The 24,085-nt window shown below is 41.0% G+C and overlaps 1 protein-coding gene across 2 annotated transcripts in view; it reads left to right on the top strand.

Moving 5' to 3' along the window:
• The window catches only part of PREX1 (phosphatidylinositol-3,4,5-trisphosphate dependent Rac exchange factor 1), a 174,028-nt gene that overhangs the window by 64,205 nt on the left and 85,738 nt on the right, over positions 1–24,085 (top strand). For both annotated transcript variants that reach the window (XM_086760400.1, XM_086760399.1), the window contains exons 2-5: positions 4,017–4,088; positions 9,161–9,283; positions 16,005–16,109; positions 19,474–19,575. In XM_086760400.1, the coding sequence (XP_086616526.1) occupies positions 4,017–4,088; positions 9,161–9,283; positions 16,005–16,109; positions 19,474–19,575 (402 nt within the window). The remainder of the gene's footprint in view (positions 1–4,016; positions 4,089–9,160; positions 9,284–16,004; positions 16,110–19,473; positions 19,576–24,085) is intronic.

Here is a 24,085-nt window from a genome sequence, read left to right as displayed (position 1 = left end):
TAAATGTTATGTTGATGCAGCAGCAGAACTGTTATACAAAAACAAATCCTCTCTGGGCTGTATTCCTAATGATTAGCACACACAAGGAAGATGAGACCTTCACAGACCTTTATCAGGACAATGAAAATTTATCAGTCTGGTTTCACATTTTTCCCCACATTGTGCCATGACCTGTTTTTGTTTTGGACCCATGAGCTCTACCAGTCCTTCTCTCCTCCTCTGTTGTGCAAGCAGTAGTCCACCATACAACTGGAGTTGCTCGTTCTGAGCACAGCAGAACACTACAAATGGCAAGAGAGCAAATGCAGCATCTTTGCTGATAAGCAAGAAGTCATGTTATCTGCCATCTTTTTATCTTTTGTGAAATTTTTAACCTTCTCAGTCCTGTCCAGCATACAGTAAGCAGAAAGAAGTGAGCAGAGTCTACTTTTGTTGCTGTTCAACAGTATCTTACTGATCTGATATGTGGTGGTTGTTTCAGAATAGTGTGTATCATGAGTTGCTGTCCTTCCTTGAATCCCTGAGAGTTTGTAAGCATAGGAAACCACCGACACCCCACAGTAGAGTGTTCCACTTTAGATTGTGGTGGAGAGGTGATCATGGTTATCCTGCTTTGGCCTAGGAATGTTTTTCAGGAGTTCCCAAGAAAGCTCACCCCTGTACTTCCATGTATCCCTGGAGGAGAGTTTGTTTTTGCAGAGCTCGGAAGTGTTGCAGTTGAAGATGATTATACTGAGGGGTCCCTGACAGTTCCTCATGAAAAACGTCAAAGACTAAACCCCTTGAATTCATACATGAGTTGTGTAGAGTGTGAAGAGGTTGGAGCAGCCAGAGAGAGCGTTTGTCTCAGTAGCGTTTTAGGTGGCCAGAAAAGCCTTTACCCCTTCAACTACTTCCTCTTCAATAACAATGTGTTTTGGACTATAAATAAGATATAAGAATGGCAAGGTTTTTAATATTCACCACCAGCCCCTCTCTTTTTTCATCACCTTTGTGATGTCCTGGCCCAAATACCTGTCTGATTTTCCAGATAAATCAATTGGTTTAATGAAGGATCATACTACTCCTTGTATCTGTGTTTCCCAAGGAGAGTTGCATACTGCTTGTGTAATGGATCTTAGTCTGTGTCACCAGGTGAACAGAGGGATGGTGTTGGTACAGGTGGACTTAGAGCCTAGTAAAAACAGTAGAACAAAAAAATGCCTTGAGAAGTTTGGAAGACATTGACCTGAATGTCTGAATAACATCTCTGGGAAAAGGGCTGCTTTTTCCAAGCTAGAAGTGGTTTGGAAGGAAAGCAGTATTGTCATGTGCACAGGGTGTGCGACATTAGCTCTGTGAGCTGCTGTTTAGTAGCTTGTGTTTATCATGCTTTTTAATTTGAATGATTGAGTTGCGAAAGACTCTGTTTGCACATGAGGAGATCTTGAAAACTGAGGAACAAATAGGTCTGCATCCACTAAGTTTTGATTTTTGGAGGTCTGCATTTTGAAAAATAGAGTACTAAATGTCTATGACCAAAATATCTTGTAACTGTCTTGCTCTACTATTACTAGCGAGACTGCTGTTCGGGCACATCAAGACAAATCAGAGGCTGTAGGAGACTTGACAAACTATCTGCGAAGTTGACTACCTCTTTCCTTCTCATGGCTTTCATCCTTTCTACTCTCTCCATGCTTCTGTGCCTTTCTCGTTTTCTGTCTGATTTTTCTGTCTCCTTTTCTCCCTTTCTCCCACTCATATTAAATGATCTTTTCAGACAAGCGTCACAGAAAAGCTGGTTTTTAGATTAACACAGACTCAGTGTTTTTTAGTGACTAGCCTGTAACAGCTAATGTGATTTGCGCTTGTGTTTACCAGCTTTCTATTATTAGACCCACCATACTGGGACTAATATGCAGGTAACTGTTAGTCACCAGTGAAGCTGCTAATTGTGTAGATTAATTAATCATTCCAATTGGATTTGTTGTCTCCAAACAGAGATGTGATTAAAGCAAGGAAAAGTCTCTGCCTGTCTTATCTTTTTGAAAATAAGTGACTTTAATATGATGTGCTACCTCATAAGTCAGATACCTGGTTATTAATGCTCAGATATCGCACCCAACACTGAAGTGGGAGGGCAATAGCTATTCCTGTCAATCCTCCTGCCATTAATCATTGTGCTGAACACTTCATCTCAGTTCCCTGACTGTTGCCAAGGTGCTGGGCAGCACATTGACATTGCAACAGTTCCTGGCCAGATTATTGGCAAGGTGGACTGGCTGGTTCTTATAAAATGCCTCTTCCGCTGCTGGCATGCTTGTCCTATTCCTTTAATGCAGCAATCTGTTCTTCAGGCTTCTTAGTCCGCACAACCTGCTCCAGGCTCTCCATGTCTAGCGGGAATCTAGCCAGGATCTCCTCCTTGTGTAGCAATACAAGAAGAGCAACATGGTTATAGTCCTTGAAATTTGTTCAAAAGCAGGTTGAGAATCCAGGGCTGAAAACAAATGTAGGGTCTGTGTGCCTCAGTAATGACTTTTTTTTTTTTTTTGTGGGTTTTTTTATTATTTTTTTTTTTATTGATGCTGGTCCTGTAAAGTGTGAATGGCTGACAAGTGACAGCCATGGTTAAGCGGGAACAGAGATGTGCCCCTTTTAGTGCTGGCAGTCAGAGAGAGACAGTCACCTTTTTTTCTACCAGAATACCAGAGGTGAAAGTATTCCGAAAGCTCCAACTCTTATCAGGTTGTAAGCTGATGCCAATCCCAACAGGCAAAAGGAAAAATAAAAAAGCTGAGTGCGCATCAGCTGACTTGGGCATTGCTCAGGAATAGTTCAACTTTTAAAAGCCTTTTATTATTAAGCTGTAACAAAGCTGCTTTGTACCATAAATACAAAGAAATGACCCACTTCCCCTCTCTGTCTCAGGTGGGTAGGAAAAGTTTCTTTCTTTCTTGTTCACAGCACTCCCAGGGCTCACTCTTTTGTGTGGGAGGTGAGTTGGAAGTCACTAACAAGGACAGAAAGGAAGGCCCTCTACCCTTCTGTGCATGGGTCGTGTAGTTTATCACAGCAGATTCTGTCCTCACTGCCTTTCCTTCAGTCTCACCTGCAGGTATTTGTATTGCTGCTGATGCCTATGCAAGGCAAAATTCCCTACACTCAGTTCAGAGGTGCCCTTTAGCCTCCGCTAAAACAGCAGAGACCTGAGGTAGAAATCCCATAGTTTGCTTTGCTAAACCCTTCTCACTGGATCAAATATGTTGTGGGTATGTTCAGTGCAAATGCAAGTAGGTCCTGACTTCCAGTAGACAGAATTATGCTGTGAAGGCTGATACTCAGATCACTGTCCATTTGTATCTGGCCTGGAGCTTTTGATTGATTTGTCTGTTAATGCCAAAGTTGTACAGGGCTGAGGGAAGGGAAAATTTGGCCTAAATGTGAAGTTCCAGCATTGTTTTTTTTCTGTTTTTAACCAGATGAAATAACAGCAAACAGGATAGTGTCCCAGGCACTGTCTGGCGATTTCCATTTCCTCTCCCCAAGTATTGAGTGTGTTGAACTTGTCCATAACCCGAGCTCATAGCTTGGACGTGCCTCAGCTCCAGCAGCATGAATGTCCTTTTGTCGTTCTTTGCAGTCCTTTTTGCTGACATAACTCTTGATGTGCATCAGGCACGCTACCTCCCAAAGTCAAAACCGCTGCATCTTAGAGAGGGGGGGGAAACCTTCAAAGAAAAACCAAACAGACCCTTGCTGTTGTCTATTGGTAGTAGTAATTAAGTCTAAAAGTTTCAACAGAGGGAAGACATTTATTGCCTGGCAAAGCCCAACAACATTGAAGGAAATGTCTTTTGTGTTGCCCTGAGTGCAGCCCTCAGTCTAAGAACTGTGGTGGTGATCTGGTAAATGTTTACATTCTTTAGGTCTTAAAGGTAATCAGCCACCCTGTGTTGATGGGAAACTAGAGGATATGAAAGACTGACATTAAACTATATCAAGCCATTTGAACATAATCTTTTTTATCTCTGCAGGCATTTCTTCACCGGATCCGCCAAAATGCTGTGGACAAAACTGAGAAGTACATAACGGAGGAGAATGTGAAGGTATTTCTTCTATCTTCCTCATTTTCTTGGTAGGGAAAATGATAGGTAATGAAAAGCTAGATTCAGGGGTATGAATATCAAGTATCCTTGAGCATCATATTGATGCTTATTATTAAGCTGATTCCCTAAGTAAAAGAGGCTCATGTTGACAGTTTATCTGTCAATCTGTTTGCCCATTCGTATAGCTGTCATCTTCCAGCAATTTTTCATCCCAGCAGCTAATTTCAGTAAAATTTGACAACAGTGTAGTGTTGTCAGAGATACTAACTTTTGGCAAGATTTGTGAAACAGTAGGTAGAGGACAGAGAGGCCTTTTCAGTGTCTTTGAGAGGAAAGCAGAGAATGCACAGGTCTTGCCTATTTTGCTTGACAGTATTCAGTTAGTCAATTTGCATCTGCTGTCTTTTACAAATCTAACATTGATAGGGCTTATGAGAAGGAGGCAGGATTATTCCTTTGTGTTCTAATGGGAAGGAATTTGGTTCTTGTGGGGGGGGACTAAGTAACGGGAGACCCTTGCATGAGGAGGTTCCTGAATGAATGTCTCACTGGAGAGAGATATGGGATGTAGAACACAGAGCTGCGAGGTACTAGCTTCTCTAGCGCCTATAGTCATAGGAGGCCTTGTTGCTTATTTTCATAAATGCACTTTCTTGTAGTAGTAATTTGGCTTTAAAACCTTCCCTGTATGCATATACATACAGAACGAGAACCCTCTTTGTACACATATACAAGTGAAACCTCATGATCAGTGGGATGTGGTGCAGCTTGTTTGCCATTAGAGGCTTATGGGGCTTGTGTTTGATCCTGCAGCTCCTAAATCAGCAGAAGCTTTGCCCTTTAGAGTTGTGGGAGTAGAGTGCAGCAATGATAGGTACATCATGCCAGCCAGCGCTACTGCAGCCGGCACGCGTTTCCCCAAGGCTTGGTTCCTCTGTTTCACACACTACTATTACCTGAGTGGACAGGGGTCCTGGCAGGGCTCTAGCCCCCATTTTTGCTATTTGTTCTACAGGCTAGCAATACTGTAACACTGACTGACTGACATCAGAAGGGGCTGGTAGCAACACAGCTTGGTAGCTTTGTGGAGCTAAGCCTCTCACTGTCTTCCAGTTCGAAAGTCCCTTCTCCCCAGAAATTGTCTAGAATCTGAAGTAAGTTTGGGAATGGCTGAAGAAAAAGTAGACAAGTGACTAGAATCATAGAATAGTTAGGGTTGGAAGGGACCTTTAAAGGCCATCCAGTCCAACTCCCCTGTAAGGAGCAGGGACATCTCCAACCAGATCAGGTTGCTCAGAGCCCCATCCAGCCTGGCCTGGAATGTTTCCAGGGCTGGGGCATCCACCACCTCTCTGGGCAACCTGTGCCAATGCTCCACCACCCTCAGTGTAAAAAATATCTTCCTTATACCCAGCCTGAATCTACTTCCCTCTATTTTAAAACCATTACCCCTTGTCCTGTCACAACAGACCCTGCTAAAGAGTTTCTCCTTGTCTTTCCTGTAGGCCCCCTTTAGGTGTTGAAAGGTCACCTTCTCTTCTCCAGTCTGAATAGCTCCAGCTCTCTCAGCCTGTCCTCGTAGGAGGGGTGCTATTTCAGAAATGCTAGGCTTTGCTCTTTTTTCCTTATATCCAGTCTGAATCCAGCTCTCTCTAGTTTAAAACCATTACCCCTCACCCTATCACAACAGACACTGCTGAAGAGTTTCTCCTCGTCTTTCCTATAAGCCCCCTTTAGGTTCTGGAAGGCCACTATAAGGTCTCCCCGGAGCCTTCTCTTCTCCAGGCTGACCAGCCCCAGCTCTCTCAGCCTGGGGGTGCTCCAACCCTCTGATCATTCTTGTGGCCTCCTCTGGACTCACTCCAACTGGTCCATGTCCTTCTGATGTTGGGGGCTCTAGAACTGGATGCAGTACTGCAAGTGGGAGTGACAGTAGATCTCATGTGCAGAGAACTGTGCAAAAAGTAAGCTCTTCATCAGAAATAAACCTACACCATTTGCCAATTTTGAACAGCCACAGATGTTGATGAAAGTTATTATTAGATCATTACTAATATATCATCAAAATAAATATTAATTATGTCCTCCACATAATCAGATGCAGTACCTGCAGAAGAAGCTGTATTTTCTTTGCTGATTTAAATGTATTTGTATTTGAAGTTTCATCACACTCCTCTGGGGAAGTACCACTTCGTTATTGTATCATTCTTGAAGTGCCTGGGGGATCTCTTTGAGGCTACTGAGAGACCTCATTTATTCTTATTATACAGTACCCAGCTTTCAATAACAGAGCTTCTCTTCAGTAATAAGGGCCTAGGCCGATTGCTGATGAAATAGAATCACAAAGGCACAGTTCTCCTGATCAAAGTCAGTATTATCTCTTCCTCCTGCTCCCCTTCTCCACCTACCCCAAATAATTTCATTGTCTTTCCTGCAGCTGAAAAATAGTAGTTCGTTCTTTCCCTCTCCTTTCTCTCCTCTTGCTGGTAGAGGCAGGACAAGCAGGGACTCCTGATAACTGCCTTGAGTCACCAGAGAGCCGTGAGGTGGCTGGCAGCAGAGACGGTATAAATGGTTTGGCAGCTTGTGTAAGGAGAAGCGTGTCTTTTCCTCTCTTTCTTCATGTGTCAGAAATGTCTAGTGGAAAATACAGAGTATTCTGACAGTCACTCACGTCTGAGCAAAAGGAGAAAGTGCTTTTTGAGATAATTTGGGTTATTGCTCCAATATTATTTTTGCACGTTTCTCCTACAGCTGGCACTGAGCACTGGAGACTTCAGTAATCTTTGGCCACTGAATCCCCTTCCAGAATGGCCACGTTGAGTCCTATACCAGGCACAGATTTTGTAAGAACTCCACTGAGGAAAAGCTGCAGAAACATCATTAAAAAATATTTTTAGTTTATTTGCTGCCTCATGTGGGAGTAACTCTGATATGTTAGTATTATGCTACATTCACAGCAGGACACTAATGTCGTTTTACTGATACAGTAGACTGAAGGCAGTACAACTTGGGGGTGTGCACAAGCTGCCAGACATACATCCTGGCATGAGGCTTATAAATGGTAACTGTGTGTCAGATAGAGGAGCACAGGCAGTAAAGATTGATTTGCTGCCTTGATTTTCAAGTGACTCTTGTTATCTGCAAATTTTGCTGCAAGCAGAGCTCTGCTGCTGACCACCATGGAATTCATTAGATTATGCAGATATTCCTTGGATGAAAAAGTACCCCCTGAAGACTGCTTCTGAAGGATAAAATCATCCCTGACAGATGTGTTCCTGTTCCTTGTTAATCCCCTTTTGGCATAGCTTCTGGCAAAGCCACGCAGACAGGCTACCGTGTCATCCCATCAGTTTCAGCCATGTGACAGAACCATATATACTCCGCTTGAATTTGCACTGGAAGTTTTCTGGAAGCAATCAAGTGATCCTAGCTCTCTATGCTTTATTTTGCTTCAGAGCCTATCAGTGCAAATTCAGTGTGTTAGTCTTTCTGTTTAGTCAGAGCTAGAAGGAGATATGAGGCCAAGTATGCGTTTATGATGGTGCATACTAACATAGCTCAGTATTCCTGAAGAAAGAAGGGAGCAAAGACAGGGAAGATGCAACATGCTCTGCTCTGTACATGCATCTAGCTTGCACGAGGAATTTGAGAGAAATACTCTGCCCATCCTTGAGTAACAGAAGGTGTAGAGTTGAACCTGGGTACATGCAGAGAGGAAGACTCCTTGAAATCCTGATCTCATCTACCCCTACAAAACTAGAGAGAAACTGGTTTTAAATCAGAATTTGAGGTTTTATTCCTGTTGTTAATGGTTAGACTTAACTTACAGATTATTATTTTACTGAATTATTGCGACATCACATCCACCAGGCTGAATCAGTGTCACATCTGGTGAATAAATTCCACTGCATAAAGTCAAAAAGCTTAGGGTTATAATAAAGTCCTTTGGGAAGCATTGGGAGACGTTAGGCTCAATCCCTTCCCCCACTGGATGCCGGGAAGATGAAGTCTGGTTCTGTCAAGCTGCACGCTTTGGGGTTCAGAGAAGTGTCACCCACTCACTGTGCAAGACCTGGAAGGCTGCTTCCAATGTGCAAGCTGGTTTGACTGCACTGCATATCTTCTTTTTGCAAGTGGCATAATTAACACAAAGTGACAGAAAATGTCTGCAGTATGTGTGTCACTGCAGACTCCAGGATTTACTCTGCCTGTTCAGGTTTTCCTGCAGTGGCTGTCAATACTGATGGCTGTGTCACCATGCATCAGAACTTCTCTTCCTGTGTAGGTAGCATTCCATCTCCTATATGTGTATTCACGCTTTCTTTTCATGTTTGTAAGAAAATGATTAAGACTTACAAAGCTTATGTGTTTGTAGCAGCTTTCACCTTGGCATTTTATTCCCCTTAGCACATGTATATTCAAATCACTAGAAGTCATTTAGCTGTGAGATTGCACATTTACCTTTTTAGTACATGTCTGAACTAGGGGCCTCTATCCCATTACATCCACCTTTTACAACCACTGAGATCAGTGAAAGGGAACTCTAAAATGCTGCTCTTGTGGTTTGCAAGTATTTTATGCTATTCTGTACTTCTGCCAGTGACATGCTAGATCCCATGTGGCAGAGATTTGATCTCTTATTTATAGATACATATGTGTGTGATAGCTTCAAGTCCCTTTCTTCCAGAAAGTCATTTCTTACATGTGGGAAGGAAAGGCAGATAACTTCCTGTTTCTCTCTTGCAAGGTGAATTTGGTCCTTGTGATTCCTTTCACCTGGTTGGTCTTGTAGGAAATATCTAGACTTGAAAGAGGTTGCTCGCGTTCATCATATACAGGTACCTGGAAAGACAACCTTCATTTACAGCAGGTGCTTCAGTAGCAATAAAGATTTCCATAGAGAACCAGGAAAGGGGTAAATACAGTGTAATTCATTCCGTATGAGTCCCTATCTGTGCTTTAGATCCTATCACAACAAGTCTAGAGCCACAATATTTTGGTGCTGCTACTTTAACTAAACATTCTCGGATATATTAACAGCTAGCAATGGTTTTCTCTTTATATTTCAGATCTTATTTTCTAACATCGAAGACATTCTTGGTGTTCACAAGGAGTTCCTGGCTGCCCTAGAATTTTGTTTACAACCAGAACCTCAGTCTCAGCATGAACTGGGAAATGTTTTCTTAAAATTTGTAAGTACAATGACTTAACGCTATCTGAAAGTGCAGTTTCCTGTCATAAACTCCCATGTCCCTTAGCTAACCGTAATCTTTAAGGCTTGTGGCAATACTATGACAATGTATGTCTTGTATGAGAGTTGTAGGTAGGGTGGGAAAAAACTTATGAATGAGGTTAGAACAATGGAAACTACATCAAACTCAGCTAAAAACCAAAGTATTTTTAGAAACTCTTCCTTTTCCCATTGATTTTTACTTTATTTTTTTTTTTTCCTCACCCAGCTCACCACGTTTTGTTGCTGAGAATTTTTCTGTTTTGGTTCCAAATGTTTCAAAAAAGCAGCATGGTTTCAAGTAAATGAATAATTTTCGTGTGCATTTTAAAACTTAAAAAAGTGGAAACCTACAAAGATCAAAATTAAAGGACAATACATCATTTACAGTAGTTAGTGTCTATGCATACATTTATCCTTCAGTAAATGGAATGGAGCGTGAGATGGCTTATCTTGCTGAAATGCAGCCCAAGTTACAACACGCAGCCTTTTGCCATGGAATAAATAAGTACCTGCATTCTGTAGCTCAAAAGTAAATAAAATTTGGCTTTTCAACTCGTAATACAGCTCAAGAATGCCAGAGATATAGAATGCAATGTAGTTAATATGATACAAATTCACTCTGCCAATTCCAGGTTGTTTAGAACACTTTGACAAGATAATTTTATGCCATCTGACTTCATGTCTGATAGCTGTGTTATTTGTTCTCCTACTACACCCATAGTATGGTCATGCGTGCCAACATGATTTAGTCAGATTGGTACTGCTAGGTATATCCAGTTGCAGCTTTTCATCCTACCATTGCTTCTCTCACTGTAATTTGTTTCTTCTGCGATAGAATTTTTTTTGTTTTTAATTTGGCCCAATTTTCAATCATGCATGTGTGCCATCCTCTGACTGATATGTATATAGAGCGCATCGTACATGCGAGATCAGTTATTATATACACCTAGTTACAAGCTGGACTCATTGAAATGCAAAGTTACCTAATTTACATGTGAAATAATTTGAAGTTGCACATTTTTTCACTTGGAGCAGCCCTCCTGAGATATTTTTAAAATTAGAAAGCATGTACGGAATAGCCATTTCTCCAAAGTCTAATTAACTCCATTAAGCCACAGGCCAACTTACTATCAAAATATGTTCTATAAAGCTTTCATAATCAAAATTCATGCTTTCACAGTTCATCGGGTTTGAGTGGCCAGCAATTGTACAGCCATTCATTACTCATAGAGCTTTATCAGCTGCCCCTCCTTGTTTAATTTTTATTTATGCCGTATCAGTTATTAAAATAATGTTGGAAAGTGTTATATTGGGACCGTAACCAAAAATTGTATCTGATGTGAAGGCTGATTGTCAGCTGCTGAAAAATTTGCTGGTGAACTTAGTTAAAGCCTTGAATGCTCATTAGGACCATTGCTTACCAACAAGATGTGCTGTACTAATATATTAGTATTCATTAGTGAGGGAATCAAAATTAGATGGCTTTTGAGTGATGCTGTCAAATTGTCTGCCATGTTTCAGAGTGGCACTGAACAACCAGAAGTGTTAACATCCTGTCGTTTGACTGGATTCAAGCACTATATATGTAGTCATTCATGGTGTTTTCTTGCATATGAACATATCATTTTGTAACTTCATTACTGTTAAATTTGATAATTATGAAATGTTCCTTATTTTCAAACATGTAACAATAGAGGAATTATGAAACCGTAATGTATACGGGTGAGTGCTGGCAAGAATTTGTCTTCTGATGAGGGCAATTTGAGAGCCGTTTAAATTGCTGTCTGTGGAGTGCATTGCAAATAATGTGGACTTTGACAGTTTCGTGATCCCTTTGGGAAGAAGCTTGTGCAGAAGGCACGTATATTCAGAAGGAGCATATATTCGATTCAGAATATATAGAAAAAGCTTCTCTCATCCATAATTACCTTAAGGAAGTGTAGGAATACCTTTAGGAGCATTGTGGTACCTCAAGTTTGAGTAGGGAAGAGTCAACAGAAGTTGGTCAGGTGAGGAGGAAATAATCTGTCCTTGCATGCAGATCGTGCCTAGATTTTAGGAAACAAGCTGTGCTGTGCGTATTTGGGAGTGAGGGAGGTGGGATTTGTGCAAAGGCTTCCATAGTGAGTCCCCAGTAAGTGACAGGGAGATGCCGGTGGTAACTGTGGTTCAGAGTGAGTCTTCAGTTCCTCTCTGCTCAGGCTCCCGAAGCTCTATTTCCCTAATTGTGAGTATTCTGATGAAGCAGAGGCATTCATAAAAAAATGTGCCACAGAAACAATACTTCTGAAGGTGTTTTAATGGTGCTGAAACCAGCTGGGTTTTTTAAAATGGTGTGCAGTATTTCCCCACCACAAGAAGCCCTTGCAGCACACTTGAGGTTTCCTGGAGAAGGGCCAGCTGTTCTCTTCCAGTGATGCACTCCTGCAGCACGGCTGAGGAGCTGTTTTCAGAGTACATGTTGTTAGCCAGTTTACCCAGGGAAACTGTGGGTAACATTTCTTTGATATTTTGGGTAAGGTTCTCTTGTTGCAGTGTGCTTAGAAGTAATGCTGGGAAGAACACCCTCAGTGCTACTTTTTCATTATCAAATCACAGTGTATCCTCAGGGGAGTTTGCAGTGAGGAAGTGACACATGGCCTGTGAATCTTGAATATATTAGTGTATCTCCTGTCACCTGGCAAAGTCATTCTTAGTCCTGATTATGAACCAAGTCCTTGTCAGGAGCCAGATGTTAGCGCAGGTGCTTTTCTTCAGAAACTCAATATTAAAAATGCTCATAAGTTTGGTGAATAGTTTGAGAATTCTTGAAGTACTGTTTTTTTCCAGACATAGCATTTCTTAGTGGTGCCTATTTTCTGTAAGTCTCCTTGTGCCATATATCCTTAATAGAGATCCCCGGATTCCCCACGTGGAGTTCCACCAGACTACAGTGTTTGAGTCTTGTTCATTAAATCTATGTTGCTAAATTTCCTGTGATCTGTGTAGGCCTGAATCTTTTTCCTAATTTGCTTGGGCTCTAAGCCTCACTCAACAACAGTCCACTGATTTTCAGAAACAGGACACTGCTTTTAGTTGTTATGAGCCTGTTGGATCAGAGTTGATCCATTTATAGTAGTGCTAGGACATTCTCCCCTGGATCTCCAGCTCTGAAGGATTCAGATCTTGAGTAACACCTGAAGCAAGTAAGCAGATTTTACCAGAGCGCCAAATGTGCAATGATTGCACGTAGACTTTTTGAAGTACTTTAACAGATGGTGAAGTACACTTGCTCTGATATTCAGGTGTGAAAAATTGTTTTTACTCTGGAAGACAGACATTGTTTGCCCTAGTGTGTTTGATCAGATGATCATGAGAAGTTCATTGTCTGATGCTAGGTGCTAGAATTTCTTCTGGAATTGTCGTTCAGTATGACCATAACAGACAGTAAAGAATATACTTAAGCATTCATTCAAAATCGAATCTGCAGCCTTAAACACAATGGCAGGTAGAACAAGTCTTTAACATCAAAGAGAGCATATACACCACACTTAGAATAATCACACCTCATCAGCATAGGCTCTTTTGTGCAAGTCATTAAAACTTATGACTGCCTGCAGAGCAGAGGGGCAGAGAATTGATGGACACTATTTCTGATATTGCCGTATTGCTAGAGGTTTGGTGACATAATAGCTAGAAACTTGCTCAAGGGAAGCATGTTTTCTTCTCATTTTTAGCAGCAATGTGCAAGTGATCGGCTTTACTGTCTAAGTCATCAGGGATCTTCTTTTGTTGAGAATTATATCTTCTGTTTTGTTTAGGTTTTTCATGTTGACAAAATTGGCTTCAGCCTGCTTTGAAAGAAGAAAATGTCATGCCTTGTTAAAAATATGTCCAAATAAAATTCTTAGAATTTTCCAAGTGTCTGTCTTTTCCTAGTCAAAACTATTTTCAAATTTGCACTAATTTGTGGGCAGTTTTAATGGACCCAAAATAGCATATTTGGAAAATAAACTACTGGTTAAAGATTTATTTTAACCAAACTGAGAACAGCATAGACTTCTGTCACCAAAATCAGAAAGTCTAGCTGTGTGTATCCAGCAGATTTGCTGAGTAAGAAGGTGACATTTTTACGTGGTCACATCGCTGACCGTAATTGCCCTATAATATAGAGTAACTGCAGGTTCAGAATTCCTGGGCTAACATCTGTAATTATGTAACTGATAATTTCCTCACCAGGAGATGGGAGAGCCCAGGACTGAATGTCACCCAGAGAGGAAATTAAACACTTCAGACACTGAGTAATTTAAAGCATAGTTCTCATATTTGTGGGTCTCATGCATGAAGGACAGCTGGAAAATACTTGATGAAAGCACTCTGGTGTGTGTATAATTATTGTACTGACTTGAGCTTTAGCAAAGGGATTTTGTCATGATCTAAATATAACCTCCCAAAATTCCAGGCATTCAAAGCTGCAGTCAGAAACCTGAGCAGCGACACTGTGTGTATTGATGTAACGGATGCTGTTGTGTTAATGGTTACTATTTTTAGTTTCAAGCATGCTGCTTGTGTGCATCCAGGGAGTTGAGAGGCGAGAGGAGGAAATGTAGGAGAAACTCATATATCTGTCTTCTCATTCTGTAACTCTCCGGTTTTTATGGTTGAAAACAATCCTGTGCCTCTCAATTACCTCTTTTCTATTGTGCTATGGACCCACCCCTTCTTTTTCCTGCATCTGGTGGTCAGAAGCCTTTGTTTCTTTTCAACTTCCCAGTGTTAAACTCCAGTACTAATATGAACAGCTGTAGATGAAGGATAAAAGTCTCAAACATCTGCATTCCAGCTCTTTGCACCATAGTCTTTGTGACTGTTGTTTTATTTGCTTTGTACCATTGTTACTGTGTTTGGACATACATCTGTTTATTCTCAATTCTTCCCTTTGGAAGCACAAGGAGGGGGAAAAAAAAAAGTTGGCAGATTGGTGATAAACCAAACCCAAAAGCATTTTACAGTCTCTGAGCATGTACATCTAGCCGTTGACCAGAATGTCAAATTCTCCTAAACTGATAGTAACACAATTTATTTTCGATGTATTCCCATGGATTCATGTTACTTAACTCCTTCAGTTGGCAGTAGGTTTTTGTATGGGTCACTATGAGCTGTCTTAAAAGTAGCTAGATGCTGTGGATACCTTCAGCTAACATAGGAGGCTCTACATCTCTGAAGAGTACTAGGACTCCAGTCAAAACTGGAGGAGAAAAAAAAAAAAAAAAACCAACCAAACTTCCTAATTCTGGGGAGATGAAAAAATTCAGGTAGAACACTTTCAGGCTAGGATCCTAAATATAAAATTAATGATGTGAATGTCTCAACCAGTTCTGGAGGTCATTGTCTACATGGCGTGGTTCCGTGAGTTGCCAGCTCTGGAGGGTCTCGCGTATTACCCCTGTCAGAGTGCCATGCTCATGCATTTAAATTACTTCTGATATGCAAAATAGCTCGTCTCAGTACCTCTGCATGGCACTGCATTGTGGCGTAGAAGCTGACCTGAACCAGGAAAGAAACTACTATTGTAGGAAGACCCAAAAATTGATGAGTCTTTTTGGCTTCTGAATGTTCCAGTTCTTTAATCTGACTAAAGCCTCATACAGTCTCTTGAGCCTCCTTTTATTCCAGTGAATGCAATAGTGAAAGCTTGTAACATAGCTGCTGAAAGTTCAGCCTTTCCCAACAGCCTTGAAAAGATCTTGCTCACATCTGCTCGGGCATGGAAATAGTGCTGCTTTTGTGAATCATTTCAGTGTTTCCAGATATCTGATTTTTGCAATGGATTCAGCATCTCTGATCATTTTAGAAGAAGTTGCACTGTCTTTGGTTCTGGAGATCAGTAAAGCAGAACTTGGTGCCAGCTGATCCTTGTTTCTTTCATTCCACTGCATGTGCTGGTGGGTGTGACATAAATACGTCAGTGTAAGTACGTTAATCTAGTTGCAAAGCTGCCTTTCCTTTCCTTTAATTTCTATAATATGTTGGTTATTTTATGTGTATTTAATGAAATCCTTCAATTTAGGGTAACTGTTATGGACAGCTAGCCCACTGTTTAGTGTTGCATCAAAACACTGAAGTCTGCTGCTTATTTGAGAACACAGTGAACCAGCCAGCTCACTGGGCATTCCCCCTCAGCCTTGAAAGGCAGGGGATTTCCAGCTGACTGCTCTGTGTTATAGTTCCCCTCCAGATCTCTAAGCTTCTTCCAGGCCTTGGTTCTTCCCAGCCACCTCTGTTTCTTCATCCTGTGAGAGTGGTCAGCACAGCTCAGAAATGTCAGCCCCCTTGCTCTTGGCTTCACTCTGCTCTGGGCTGCTCTGCTGGAATATCCTGACACGTATGCAGGTGTTCCTGAGATGGCGAAATCCATTCTTTCAGCAAAGGCTATATTAATTCAGTGATGCATTAAGAGGAAAAGTGCTGGAAGTCTCTGTGCTCAGAAAGCTGATGTTGACTTACAACAGAGTAAGTTAGGAATTAGTGGAACACTGTACGTTATTCACATTAGAGGAGCATCACACACTACTTGTAAATTGCAACCCTAATGCTGCTCTGAGTGCATACGGCTTTGTAAAGAATTTGATATCAAACTGTGACAAAATAGTCACTCCAGTTTTGTCTGAGTCAATAAGTTACTGTGTTTTTCTTTGCAGAAAGACAAATTCTTTGTGTACGAGAAGTACTGTAGCAACCACGAGAAAGCACTCAGACTGCTGATGGAATTGAATAAGATCCCGACAGTGAGAACATTCCTCTTGGTAAGCACCTTCTCTAGCACTCTTGACTTAATGATCTGACTGTGCACTGCACTCCTAGTAACACTTTGGTATCTCAGGAACGCCGGGCATTTTGCAGATATTACCCATTCCAGGTATGCAGCACTTGGGATGGGTAGGTATTGAAATCACTGATGAGTTCAGGTGCTGAACTAAGCACAGCTCTGGTATAAGTGATTTCAGTGGAAGCAGGGAAGGTTTATTTGTTTGTTTGTTTTTTTTTTTTTTTTTAAGAAGCAACAGAAAATTTGGGCAAACATTGTACAAGGAGTAATGCTATAAGTCAGCAGCAGGGCTGTGATTAGTTCCCAGTGGATCTGACCCCCTGCTTGGTTCTCTGACCAATTCACCATCTGCAGATCCAGCAGGAAAATATGGCCTGCTTCTGAACACCCGTTTCCCCCTGAGTCCAGTTGTGGGCAAGAAATGTAGTCTGGATGAATTATTTTAACTGTGTCACTGCTGCCTGTGTCAAAAGTGACCCCATCCAGCCCATGATGTATTAGTGTCTCTGTTGGGAGGGACTCTGGCATACAGCCTTCAAATACCTCTATAGAGGCTGGGCTGGGAGGAGGAACAACCAGTAGACAGTGCCTTCTGCCCAGCATTCCTTGTTTTTCTTCCTGTTCTTGGATGTTTCTTCTCCTAGCCTTCACCTCAGTTTTGCTTGGTTTTGGGGGTCGTGTTTTCCTGGCCATTAATGCATGGCATTTGGAAAGGGATTAGCCTGTAGGTGACGTACTAATTCAGCACCTTAGCTTTTTTCTCAGTAAATGCTATGAGGTAAAAGAAAGACTGTCTTTTTGCAAAGGACCTGTTCCTTTTTCTGCTCCTCTTTTTTCCTTTCTGCCAAAAGTCTACTCTTTCCCAATATAGCATGGCAAAAGAAAACTTCTACATAAATGTCTGTCACCAGCAGGGCCAGAGCATTCTTTTAGCCACAAAGTATACGCCTCAGAGGGAGCAGCAGGAACAAACACGCATGCTGTTGGGTAGTCAGAATCTCTGTCATGTACGAGTTTTACTGAACCTTGTTAAACCATTAGTTTTAGTCACCAAATTAGCCTTTCCTTGTTCCTCTGGGTGCTTCTGTTGAGAGAAGCTAATGAGAAAGAGAAGAGACAAAAGTGCATGTAAACACCGTCCTTCTCAACATCCAGAGTGTTCTCCACTTCCACTGGATGGGCAAAAGCCTTCTGTCTGTGTTACCAGCAGCAGCTGGCAAATGGATCATGAGGCACATAAAAGATGTCACACTGTCTGCTGTGGCTCACTGCAGCACCTGAATCCAAGAGACTCTTAAAATACCATGAAATGTGGGAGGAGAGGCTACACTGAAGTGTCTGCTTTGCTGTGGCTGCTGTAATTTCTTCCAGGCCTCCCTTCTCCTCTCCCCTGCCTCCTAAAGCCAACGCTATAATGCCACTACGCAGAGAAAGCTGTCTTAATATACAAAGCTTTGCTTGTGAGCGATGGATTTGGCCCGATTGCCCCCTCACAGCTGCTGAAATATAGAATGTGGGAATGTGTTTGAAAAATCAGTAAGTGTTAAAGGGCAGTTTTGAGCCCAGAGCTAGAGAGAGGGCTGAAAGAAGAGATGGGAAGGACTGAATCACTCGAGACTTGGAAAATTGGACAGGGAGCATTGTGAGCTGGTAGCCAACGCCACAGATCTAGAATAGCCTGGGGAAGGGTTATTTTACAGACAATCATCTGTAAAATATTCCAGTTAGGACTAATGAGATTTATGTATGATGTCTGTGAACATTCCTAGAAGAGGAGGATTGTTGAACTACAGCCAAAAACTCACTAAATTTCAGAGTGTGTCTGAGCCACAGCACACATTTCACAGGGGAAAATGTTATCAGTGATGCCCCAAAGCAAGCACATCTTGGCTGAACTGAATTTAAACTTCAACTTCTGTTGACACGACAGGTTTGGAACTGGGGTGATTTTTGGAGTGAAGATTCGTGGTCAAACAGGAATGTAGAGTAGTTTATCTGAAATAGATTGGAGGTCTGTCTGAGTCCACTACCTGTCTCTGGCAGCAGCCAATAACAGGATCCTCAGGGAAATGTATAAAAAGCTTACAGTAGGTCAGTGTTTGTTTATCACACAGAGATTAAAATTATTGTGGCAAAATAAGGACATGTCAATGAATGTAGATTTTTTTTTCCTTCTCTTTTGATGCCATACCCAATTCTTATACTCCCCTTCCGTGTCAGTCCTGAGACATGAATTTCCTTAATCTACTGAAATGTTGGACATCACTTTTTTTGAGGTAGTGTGCACAAATTTATCTGTGAACTGATTCTTCTGGAAGGCAGAGCCCCGACAGATTTGTGTGAAGTCATTGTGTGAGCATTGCAAGGGTTGATCAGTTGCTGCTTCTGCCCCTCAACCTAAAATCTATTTGGATTTGGATTTCTTTGGTGTGTTGATCCAATACTTGTCTGAACACAACAATGAAGGGGACAACACTGGAAGACTAGTAATTTTTCTAGGTAGGGAAATGCCCTTCACCTACTTTCTGTTAGGAAGTCAGAGCTTCACAAAACTAATGCTGAAACCCTCTTATTTAAAAAAAAAAAATGAACATCAGACTTAATGAAACCTGATTTCCTTAAATTCCACTGCTTCTTGCACATTCTAGCTACAAGGCAGCTTTGCCTGCATGTGCCATTTTTTTTTTTTTTTTTTTTTGCTAGGCGAGCATCAACATGTGCTGTGACTGGTCAAGAGCCACGTGTGTGCTGGTTAGCCAGCCAGTGTGCCCATGCTGTTTGTCCAGCTGTGCTTAGACATAATGTTTTGCCAGAGAATTGGTGGATGTGATGCAGATGACTCATTTCAATTCCACTTTGATTTCCTTCAGACATAAGGATTGGACTAGAGCTAATTACATGATTACTAGTTAGTAGGCTTTATTTTAGCCTTCAGGAGTTTTTTTTGAGCAACAGTGCCAACTTTGCGTAGTGAATGAAGACGAATAGTCCTGTCAATTCTGGGGGTAGGCTGGATTCTTTTAGGTAACAGTGCATCTAGGTTTGACTGTCACCGTATTGTTACGACATTTTTCTGAGTCACCAGCTGTATAATATTTCTTTAGGAAGATACCTTTCTACATAGCCACTGTTATCCACAGCAAATTTTCTTTTGCTGATGCACAAAGAACCTTGCAGGCTTGGTGACTGTGTTTCAGTGGTGAATGAAGTTCTGTTTCCTGTATCTTAGGTGTGACAAAGTGCTTTCTGAGCTTAATATGTTTTAAGGATACAAAATCACATCAAAGAGCATCTGAAAGCTTTGTGTCTGAGGTAACTTTTGTTTCCTTTTTTGATTATAGAGTTGCATGCTTTTGGGAGGCAGAAAGACGACAGACATTCCACTAGAGGGTTATCTGCTGACTCCAATTCAGAGAATTTGCAAGTATCCACTTCTGCTTAAGGTAAACCAAAGAAAGTATTTCTCCAGATGAGTTTTATTGTTGGAGTGATTCTGCATTTTTTTAGCCCTGACTTTTGTTGTCATTACTACCATCCTGGTTTGCACTTGTAAAAGTTGGATCCTCTCTGAAGAAAATGACTTTTTAAGGGTACAGTCAAAAAGCTGGCTGATGCTGACAGGCTGCTAAATCTTATAATAGTATGGGTAGACCAGACAGGGTAACTTACTGACTAACTAACACCTTTTGATTTCAATTTCTTCAGATGATTACTAAAGCTTATGAGTGATGTTTTAGCCACTTCCTGAAAAGCTATGTTCAGATAGAAACATATCAGTGTTCTGAAGGACTGGATGGCTCTGAGGACTGGAAAATGGGATACGTCTTTCATCACGAGGTCTCTAGTTTGTGTGTGTTCAGGTCAGCAATGATCAAAATCCTGTATCATCTGACAGCTCTTCGGCGGCTTGTTTGAAAACTGGTCATCTCAGACAAGTTCCCAATGGACAGATGTCATTTCAGAAATGATCACTGCAATTGGCACTAATTGGCTCCCTTGCTAGTATTCTTGCTGTAGGAGCTAAAGGATAAAAGACCTAATAAGAGCTAACTCTACATCTCATCCCTCCAGGTCAGGGCTGGGTCACATGCCTGGTGGGGACAAGGAGAGGGAAATGGAGGAAGCAGTTTCTGGGAGAGCTTGCATCGCTGGTGGCCTTGTAGCGACTCTTTAGCTAACAGCCATCAGTCTCCAGAGATGTCAATCTCTTTCTCAGTCACAGATACATTATATTTACTAAAAGAAAATTAATAAATAAAAAATATAATAAGAAACTGCCTCATCTTTTGAAATAAAGGTCCCTTCCTGAGTTGTGGAAGAAAGTAAGAATTCTGTGATGAGCCGGTGCGCTTGGTCACAGGCTGACCACATGAATCGACTGTGTCATGTAAAGCTATTGCAATGCTGTGTCTATAGATTCAGCGTGAGTAAAGGTTTTCATAGGTACAAACTGGTTAGCTCAATAGTGATCTGTTGTGCCGTTTAAAATTGTTCGTTTCATGTGATAAATCTTTACCTTATTTGTTTCCATCCAATTGGAACTTTCAGAGATGAATTTTCAAAATATGTCTTCCCTATGAGTGGGGTCATTCTGCTGTCTGTGCAGCTGTGCACAAAGCCATCTTGCAGCGGACATTCACGCACCGTTCCTTATGGACCTAGCTACTGGGAGGGATTTCTGTGTATTCAGCCAGCTTATCAGTATGATCAGTCTATCCATGACTCCGCTTACAGTTTGAACAAACAAAAACACACGCAATTTAGGCACATAGCAGGATAAGCTAATGTGTGAGACTGCTACAGACATTTGTTCCACGTTATTAATAATAGTCGAGACAGGGCAAGGAAGCCTAGATCAGGAAAGCACGTAAATGGCTCCAGCTCTGATTTATCTTTGGAGAGGACAGGTTGTGTAGAGATAATTGAAAACCTAATCATGCCTCAGTTTAAGTCCACTGTGTTTACTTGGGTTTAGTGGTGAGAGAATTTGATGCCCATTCAGTTTGTGGATCTGCATGATGACTGTGAGCAACATCCATGTGCACAGAAAGGGAGTTCCTGTGGCATCTGGTATGGTAAAGAGACCAGGGGATGTGGGGACCTTAAAATGTGCATTACTGACCACATAATTTGATAAGTGTTTATGTTTTCTTGTTTTCACTCTGATGTGTTGTGTGATTGTTATCTAGCTGTGTGTTCAAGAATGAAAATCAGATTGCTTTGATTCCTTAGAGAGATTCCTTTTCTATTTTCTAAGACCAGAGGAAATAGTCGCTGGGTTCTTACTTTTGAACTGTTCTCTACATTTGTGTTGTCACTAAAAGATGAATTGTTAATCTCCTGCAGATTTCCTGTCATGATTACCCTTTGTGTGAAGGGAGTCATCAGTGGGTACAGAGCCTGAAGACCAGATTCCTTCATCTTCTTATTCCATCCTGGAAACGCCTTAATCCAGCCAGAGCAGTCAGTATCTGGTGTAGGCTTACTATGCTTATCTCAAAGTGGTCTTTAACCAGTTTTATCCCAGTATTTTCCACACTTTTTGGACCAAAATATCACTGTGTTATCACTCTGTATTTCTCATATTTTGCTCTGTGTCCTTGATAAGCTTGAAGTTAGTTTGAAGTCGATGTGGTTTCATCAGATCTGACCACTGGAGCACAGTTTGGGGATCTCAGATCTAAGCCATGCCCATGGCTGTCTTAAGGAATTCCCTACATTTCTTCTGCATCTCAGTGCCTCTTTTTCTCTTTTTAGTATGATTTGGTTACTGAATCACACATTGCTAATCAGACCTGCTTAGTTTCTAAGCTTTTTGGAAAACATGATTATGAGTGGTAGATTTCTGTCAGTTTGGATAATCTGTAGACTTTTTAATCTACTGACAGAAGCTTGACTTGCAAATTAAAATATGTATTCTGTTTTAAAAGCTCTTAAAAATACTAGAATGGCAGAACCTGCCGATACTACCAAAAAATCCTGACATCTCAGGGCTTTTACTCAAATGCCATGAGGATGCTGGCTACAGAAAGAAATGCACACCTTTGGTTACAAGGTAGCCTCATAGATGGAATGGCATTTTGGTGTTCTTCAACTTAAATTTTCCTATTCCTCTGTACCATTCTATGGTAAGTCTTTCAGAAAGTATGAGGTTCTGTATCAGGAATTGGAAGAGCTATGAACGGACCAGTTTATCTCACTTTTCTTTAAGAATTTGTTTTGCAAGGGGGTAGCAAACAAAAGGCTAGAACAAAATAAGTATTTCTAAACCATAATTCAAATATTTCCAAGTTCAATGGCAACTGAAGTCGTCATGCTCCAGGGATCAAATATTGGCCTGTGGAAATAAACTGATGGTTTCCACTTTCTCACATGTGCACAGTTGTGTATGTCAAAAGGCCTGCTGGCACAAACCTCCCTTCTTTGAAAGCCAAAACCAAGACCAACAAGAACAAATAGCCATGAAGACAGCAAACAGGAGGAGCTATGAGGAAGCATCTTGTGACGTTACATTCCATTTTTCTATAGATGACTTTTTTTATACAGACTGATATAAATCACACACTGTTCACTGCTTGGCATTTCCTGGACAGGAAATAAAAGTTTTAAGAAAAAGCTGAGGGGAATTTCTTTTGGTTAGGCAACAAATCTGCCTCAGTCAGTGAGATTATGCCATAACTAGGGGTTGCTCGGCTCAGAAATTGTGTGTAATCATTAGAAAGTGTAGTTGCTGCTGATTCTCAAAGGTAGTGAATAAGCTGTATCCCATTCAAGCCTTGTTTGACACTTGCTAGCATGAGATTACCAGAGTGGACACAAATGTTTCAGACATGAGAACAGCTATGGGAAAATACAGGCCGCTTCTGTTAGGGGTGACCAGGAAAATGCATTTCTCCAAGCAACCAAAAAAACCCACCCAAAAAGTAGATTTAAAAATAACACAACCCTCAAATGAAGTGTTTGGTCTCCCTTTGCTACTGAACTGCAGCCTTGCTCCTGAAATAGCTGGTTTGTATTCACGGGGATTGGATCTTATTTTAGCTAATTCCCAGGGCAAACAGATACTATTGTATTCCAGCTGACTGGAAAAGTCATAGACCAGAGCTATCCTACTTTCCTCTTTTACTTTGTTTTTAGCAAGAGTTTGCGAACATCCAGGTTTTCTGATAACTTTGATATGACCTTGGTATAGCATAAGTATTTAGTTGTAGCTACGTAGTTAGGTTTGATAAAGATAGTATGAACACAGTAATTCAGACTTGTCTGTGTTTGAAAGTTGACCTAAATAGTAGGGTAAGGCACATATTTAAAACACTGTAACTATTTTTTTTTATTAATACCACATGTGAGTATTCTTCTTTGGAATAATAGCATCTAGCATGGTGTTAATTTTGGTTACTTAATTATGAATAATGTACTTGGATCTCCAAGTACAGATAAACCTTAAGCATATCTTACCAATAATTTCCAATGTAAAGTATAGCATCCTGCAACTGGTGATCTTGCATTTTCTCATTCTCTGATGAAAGTATTTGGATTTTTTTGAACTAACAAATGATGGAAACAGAACAATTATGCAAATTATGGTGACTGATAAATTTTGATTTTATTTATAGTTTCCATTTTTTTTTTGGGTACCAGTGCAGCTTTGGAGTGGCTGACTGTAAACACAGGTTTTGTGGGTTTTTTTTTTTGTTTTGTTTTGTTTTTGGTTTTTTTGTTTGTTTGTTTTTTGGTTGGGTTTTTTTTTTAGTTGTTAAATTTTGGTTGTTTTCTTTGGAAGCCGGTCTAATTTACAAGCCTTCGATGCAGTCTGAAGTGTGGGACCCTAGCCTAGCCATGGTGTTTCATAACCTCTGTGCAAACAAAGCAGTCATTATATTAGTATTTTAATCCCTGATACAATCTTTGTCTGCTTCAGGCAGCAGGCAAGAAAATAGTACAGAATTTGTT

The sequence above is a fragment of the Chlamydotis macqueenii genome, chromosome 16, assembly GCF_036417535.1.
Source record: "Chlamydotis macqueenii isolate bChlMac1 chromosome 16, bChlMac1.mat, whole genome shotgun sequence".
Taxonomy (NCBI): Eukaryota; Metazoa; Chordata; class Aves; order Otidiformes; family Otididae; genus Chlamydotis; species Chlamydotis macqueenii.
This window is presented reverse-complemented; position numbering and strand designations above follow the sequence as displayed.